This window comes from Streptopelia decaocto, assembly GCF_964273445.1.
Source record: "Streptopelia decaocto genome assembly, chromosome: 4".
Taxonomy (NCBI): Eukaryota; Metazoa; Chordata; class Aves; order Columbiformes; family Columbidae; genus Streptopelia; species Streptopelia decaocto.
The window spans coordinates 6,809,861-6,816,373 of record NC_138658.1 but is presented as its reverse complement, the minus strand read 5'-3'; the positions used below and the strand labels follow the sequence as shown (position 1 = coordinate 6,816,373).

General features: G+C 44.7%; 1 protein-coding gene across 1 annotated transcript in view; it reads left to right on the top strand.

The window, feature by feature from the left end:
* The first annotated feature begins 4,896 nt into the window (after positions 1 to 4,896).
* The window catches only part of DKK2 (dickkopf WNT signaling pathway inhibitor 2), a 43,656-nt gene continuing 42,039 nt past the window's right edge, over positions 4,897 to 6,513 (top strand). The window contains exon 1 of the mRNA XM_082050770.1: positions 4,897 to 5,241. Within this exon, the coding sequence (XP_081906896.1) occupies positions 4,981 to 5,241 (261 nt within the window). The 5' untranslated portion in view covers positions 4,897 to 4,980. The remainder of the gene's footprint in view (positions 5,242 to 6,513) is intronic.

Sequence of the window (6,513 nt, the reverse complement as noted above, 5' to 3'; positions counted from 1 at the left end):
ACCAAAACAAACTACAAAGCATCACGCAAAAAAAAAAACCCCAACCAACTAAAAAAATACCAAATATCTTTTTTGTCTAGAAGTATGTCTTTATATCATGATTATTTAAATAAGGTGTTTTGTTTTTTTAAATCTCCTCCCCAACAGAGGTTTAGTGTTCTGTCCCTCTGCTTCAGATTTTGTTTGTCTGGAGCAGCAGGTTGACCTGGCAGCAGTTGCCCTGCAGTGAAGGGGGTTGTTGCTTCCATTGGAGAGAAACATCTGTCAGGGAAGCAAAGCAAAACCTGTTTCCATTTCCTCAGAGACGCTGCAAACTGTCTTTCCTTTAGTTCAGTGAGTGACAAGGTCAGTCTTGCCCTGTTGGAACGATATCCAATTCTACTCCCACCAAATTGAAATTAATGTCTGGAAACTTAGTTGAATCCAGCTGACTGATGAACTTCATATTAGCGGAATCCAGACTGATCTTAAACAGTGAGTTTGGGCATCTGTGCTTAAATATCTGAAAAGCTTTGAGCATTCCTCCTTAGTTTTCTTCAAATTTCTAGAGGTTGTGAATACGTGGGGACTTAGTTATTTATGTCAAAGGGCTTAGAATGTGGCTCGCTTTTTACATTTAGTAAGTAATTATTCTAACAATATTTTAATAGATATACATTTAATTAATTTAGATAGAGTCTACTTACAATCTGGTCCTTTAGGTGCTGTGTGTCTCTCTTTAATACTACACATGTCCATCTATTTCAAGAAGAGCTGAATGATATTCGCATGAAATCATCATATTGTGTATTTTATTGCCATGGATTCTCTTTGCATGTATCATCAGTTTATTTTGTTTGCTTTGTAATCACCCCTTATTCAAAGCAACTCTGGTGGAGAATACTCCATTAATGACTTATACATTTCTGTTCCTTCCTGTGTAAGAGAAACACAGGTGGGTATTTTTTGTGGGCTTTTTTAGAGAGTATCCGTCATAGCCAAATACTAACACAACATATCATCTTATAGCCCTCAGTGAAGCAAAAGACAAGTGGGTGAAAGTATTTCTTCATTGCACACGAGAGATAAATTATCACTGAGTGGGGGTTGCTCTTGCTGTCACCAAAGTTAACAAGCAAGTCAGTTAATAGAATCAGAGCCCAATTAAATAGACTGTAAATTCTGAGTTGTATAAAGCATTTTGGAGAAGGGGGCTGTTTGAAGTGTGAATTAATGCAGCCTCCCCTATATTTTGACCAACAGTCTAGGCCCAGCTATAATTTTATCCAGTCTCTTATGGGTGAGAAATTGACATTTTGCTTGTGCAATTTTTGTGGTAATCCTTCAAAACCTGCTGACCTGATGTTTTTACAAATTTGGTACCATCCATGAAGTAGGACAGATCAGGGCTTGGGCTTCGTGGTGGCATTAATGGAAAATACCAGGAAGAGAGCTGTGAATTTGTAACTTCAGTGTTCTCTGCAGGGTATTTATCCCCAGCAAGCAAACAAAATGTGACAAGGGCAGCCCATGGTAGTAGGAAAAGGCAACACAGCATTGACTTCTTATTAGAAATCAGGGAGCTGTCACCAGTTTGTGATTTTCCATCTCAGCTTGATCCAATGTGAACGGGTGGGTGGACGTCAGCCCTCCTGTGTTTGTGCATCAGGCTGCCTATGCACATCACAGTATCACAGTATGTTTGGGATTGGAAGGGACCTCAAAAGATCATCTAGTCCAATCCCCCTGCTGGAGCAGGAACGCCTAGGTGAGGTCGCACAGGAACATGTCCAGGCGGGTTTTGAATGTCTCCAGAGAAGGAGACTCCACAACCTCCCTGGGCAGCCTGTTCCAGTGTCTGTCACCCTCACTGAGAAGAAGTTTCTTCTCAAATTTAAGTGGAACCTCTTGTGTTCCAGTTTGTACCCATTCCCCCTTGTCCTATCATTGTTTGCCACCGAGAAGAGCCTGGCTCCATCCTCGTGGCACTCACTTTATATATTTATAAACATTAATAAGGTCACCCCTCAGTCTCCTCTTCTCCAAACTAAAGAGACCCAGCTCCCTCAGCCTTTCCTCATAAGGGAGATGCTCCACTCCACCATCCGGTTCCCTGTCCTTCTGGAACTGAGGGGCCTAGAACTGGACACAATATTCCAAATGTGGTCTCACCAGGGCGGAGTAGAGGGGAAGGAGGACCTCTCTCGATCTACTAACCACCCCCCTTGTAATACACCCCAGGATGCCATTGGCCTTCCTGGCCACAAGGGCACAGTGCTGGCTCATGGTCACCCTGCTGTCCCCAGGACCCCCAGGTCCCTTTCCCCTACACTGCTCTCTAATATGTAATTTCCCAACCTAGACTGGAACCTGGGGTTGTTCACTGTGTATAACGTCTGAGGGGATAGTGTGTTTCTCCATGGCTGTGATTTTACCCATTTTCTCTGTGTATGTGGTGTTAATATGGCTTTCTGCCAGTTTTCTATGAAATGACCTGTTAGAGCTTTTCCTGTGTTCCTGATAGCTGTTTGCTCTTGGGTTCGGGAGCGATGAAACACCATGAGGAGTTCAGTGTTCCAAGCAATCAAAGAGAACTGCCTTTTAGCAGTTTCTTGTGAAACAGCAGATTGCTTTCTGATCTTTTAGCAATTCCTTAGAAATGTCTTCAGGAATTCTCAGGGATGAAGACAGAAATATAATTTAAATCCATTTAAGGCTGTGTAAAATTAAGGCTGAAATTAAGTGCTACTAAAACTGCTTCCAACTTCAAAATCAGTAAACATGAACTCATATGGAACGCAAGTCAGAGCAAATGCCATGCTCTCTACAACAGTTTAAAATCCAGTCTTGGGGGCTGATGTGTCATTTCAGTTGTTAATAAAACAAACACAGCAAACAACAACAGCCAAAACCAACCTTCCCTGTGAGATGAGATTAAATCCTCCCAAACAAATCTAAGGTCTGAGCTGTGGAAAACTATTTAAGTTAATCCACTCTTTGCAAGATGCTCTGTTTAATACAGTAGAGGACACACTGCTAGCAGCCACATGTCGATACACAATATTTCAAAAAGCTTATCCGAGGTGCTGTGGTTCACAGGGTATTCCCTGCAGAGAGCTCCCGTGTCCCAGGAGGGCTTCTGCTCACTGGGACTGGGAGCGCGGGGGACAAAAAGCACGCTACTCCTCCCTGGGATTTTTTGCTTTAGCTACTTCCTTTTGCACAGCTGTTAGTTTAAAAGATGAAATTTCAAGTATGCATTTCTTCTTCACCCCTTCTGCTGTGTAAAGAGGTAGAATAACCGGAAAGGATTGGTAGCTTAGAGGAGGGACCCTTCAGGAGAGAGGGGAGAAATGTGAGAATTCTCTCTTATCTTCCCTGACAAGGTAGCAGTTGTACAAGGACATGTGGGACTGCAAGAAGGCTGCTCCTCTCACCCCATTTTGTTCCTTTCAGCCCACTTCCACGTGTCCAGGGGAAGGACAAGGGCTTGCAGCTGCTGCACTGCAGTGCCCCATGGTGATACTCTCTGCACTAAATCTTGTGCAGGTAACAGAGAAAAGAGAAGGGCTGGGGTTACCCCAGTTCTGCTGATTTTGCATTCCGTGACCCCATTTACCTTCCGTTTTCTGAAGCACGGTGTTTTGGTGCTGCAGCAGGGAGCTGGAAGTACCTCGGAGCATGGGTCTAGTTAGTGGCACCTGGATGTTTCACAGCAATTTGATGTGTGCCTGTGCCAAGGAAATTGAGAAGATGAATACAAAACAAGTGTCTCGGGTTGCTAGTGGCACTGTGGCACTCAGAAGTGTCACCTTTAGGACTAGTGTGGTGCAGCACTAGTGGCTGAACTTGCTCTTTGCCTGGGCAGTGGGATGAGGAGGCTCAGGCATAAGATTTGGCAGGATTTGTGTGTCAGCCCCATACTTTCACAGCACTGCAGGACTAATGTGCTTTGCACTTCTGAGTGTTTCGGGGAGCTGGAGCACCTTGACACATGCTTCAGTTCAGCAGCACAATTTGGGGAGCCTGTGTGCAAGCCTGCGGTCCCCGTCCCCTTTGGTGAGACTTAACCTCCCTCTGCGGGCTGGACACGGGAGCAGCCGCGAGGGACGGTCCAAAGCGTGGCACGCGTGTCCAGGGCTGTGCGTGGCCCGGCCGGAGGGACAGAACATGGGTGTCTCCTCCAGGCTGGGGAGAGAGTGGCCCCGAAGAGGTGGGGGGCAGAGGGGGCGAGAGTCGCTGCACAGCGTGCCCCTCCGCGGGGCTGGGGCGGGCAAAGGGACACACGCTGCCGGCAGCTATAATAATAATAAGAATAAATGATAACAGAGGCAGCGAGAGGCTGCCGGGGACCCCCGAGTGCAAGGGGAGCAGTGGGGGAAGCCCATCGCGGGCTCTGCCCCTCTGGCCGGGCTGGAGGAGGAGACCGGGCGCTTTCACTCCTTCTGGCTGCAGGGGCTGAGGCAAAAGACAGAAAAAGGAGGAGGGGAATATAAAGTAAAGAGGGGGGAGAGAGTGAATGAAAACTAAGCCCAGCTTTTGCCGGTGCTGCTTGGATTGGATCTGGTTTGAGTTTCCTTTCTGCTGGCTTGTGCAGCAAGAGAGGAGGAGTGGGGGGAAGTAACTCACTCGCTCTGCCTCCGAAGCTGGGGAAACGTGCTGCTGGGGAGCTGCCCCGGGTGCAGTTGTCTCGTAGCTTATTGCTCTCAGTTACTAAAGAACTGCCTGGACTTCTCGAGGACGCGGAGGAGACTTCACAGACCCGATAGATGCTCAGTGCCTCTAGACTTGACGTCTCTTTTTTTGTCTAGGGGATTCTTTTTTAAATTATTTTTCTCCCGTGTTTCTCAGAACAGCAGCTCCTTGAGTGTGTGGCATTGAAATCCATTGATTTGTTAACAACTTTGGGAGATATTTTTTAAAACTTTTTTTCCCCCCCCCCCCTTTTGTTTTCTTTGCCTTAAAAAAGAAAAAAACCAATTCTTTTTGGGGGGAGGGGAGATGATCGTGCTGATGTGGAATAAGTGCTCGTGCTGTCTCCTCTTACTAGCCGCGGTCCTGATCGTGGAGAGCTCCCAGCTAGACAGCGCCAGCTCCAAGGTGAACTCCATCAAGTCCACCCTGATGGGGGAGGCTCCAACTCAGGCAACCAACAGATCCGCAGGCATCCACCAGGGACTGACTCTTGCTAGCAGTAAGAAGGGCAAAATGCTAGTGCAGATGGGCAAAAAGCCTCCCAAGCACTATCACCGCCAAGGAGAGGTAGGACGCCGCTTCATTCATTGCTTGAGTGTCTGTCCGTCTGCATGTTACATGCAAATAATTGCTAGTCTTCCCCACACATTGCGTTCAAAGCTTTACTGTGTTTAATTAATTAATTTACTTCATCAGGGCTGTCTGGGACAATGTCATCTCATAATTGGTGTTAAGAATTGTGCAAGTGGGAGTTGGAAAGTTCTAAACACTTCATTTTTCTCTGAAGGATTAATAAGTGGTGGAAGAAAGAGTAATCTAAAAATATATCATCTTCAGCATTTCTTTGTTTGACTTCTTCAGAGGGCTGCTAGAAGTAAAGGAAGACATTTCTTGTTAACTCTCGGACGTTAAATGAATTGAATTTGAATAAGGGAGGAAAATCTGAGCCTGAAGTGAAAAGTGTGTTTACAGCTGTGAAACAAACTTGGTTTTAAAAATCACACCTAGCAAGTTGATCTCTGATATCTTTCTCCATGGTGAGGACAAAAAAGCATTCTGTCCCAGTGGTATAGTTTAAGGCACATTCATTTGCTTAATATGACAGAAAAGAAAATCTAGGTTTCTTGTCCAGAATATGCTCCAGTGGTTGTGGAAGTTTTGTTTGGTTACATCCAGTTGAGATAAGCAGGGAGTAACAGCCCTGAATATGAAGTTTGAGTGCAAGGAAGAAAGAAAAGGTCATAGATATTTTACAAAAAAAGGACCCTGACTTACATATGCAGTCTTCTTTCCTCTCTATCCTGCTTGGAAACTTCAAAGTCTTATAGAAAATTATACTCATTTAACTATCTTTGTTGTAAACTGTAAAGCAGCATTTTAAGCCATCAGTCCTTTACTTCCCTGTCAAGTCTCAGATGGTATGAATGTTGTGTGTTGTGGTGTTGAAAGAGGCAGACTTCTTCAGAAAATATAGATTTTATACTGTTGGGTATTATTAGTACCTCCAAATGCAGCTGTTTTTCATAAGCAACAAACAGCATAGCAGCAAGGGAGCTACCACCATTTAGCACTAAAAAGACAAAAGCCCAGAGCCTGAAGGGCCTGTATCTTCCCTACATTTTTCTTAAAGTAGCAGAGAAACTGCTATTTTAAGCAATTGAAATTTGCTAAGCACTGAATTTGCTAAAGTGTTTCATATCAGCTTCCTAATAATTGAATGTTATAATTTGGTTTTGCATGTGGGCATAATAACAGTGGTGGTAGTTTTGGTTTTTGCATGTGAGAAATTTGGTTTTAAACTTCTCCAAGCTTTGTTTCTCTAGCCATTCAATTGTTTTA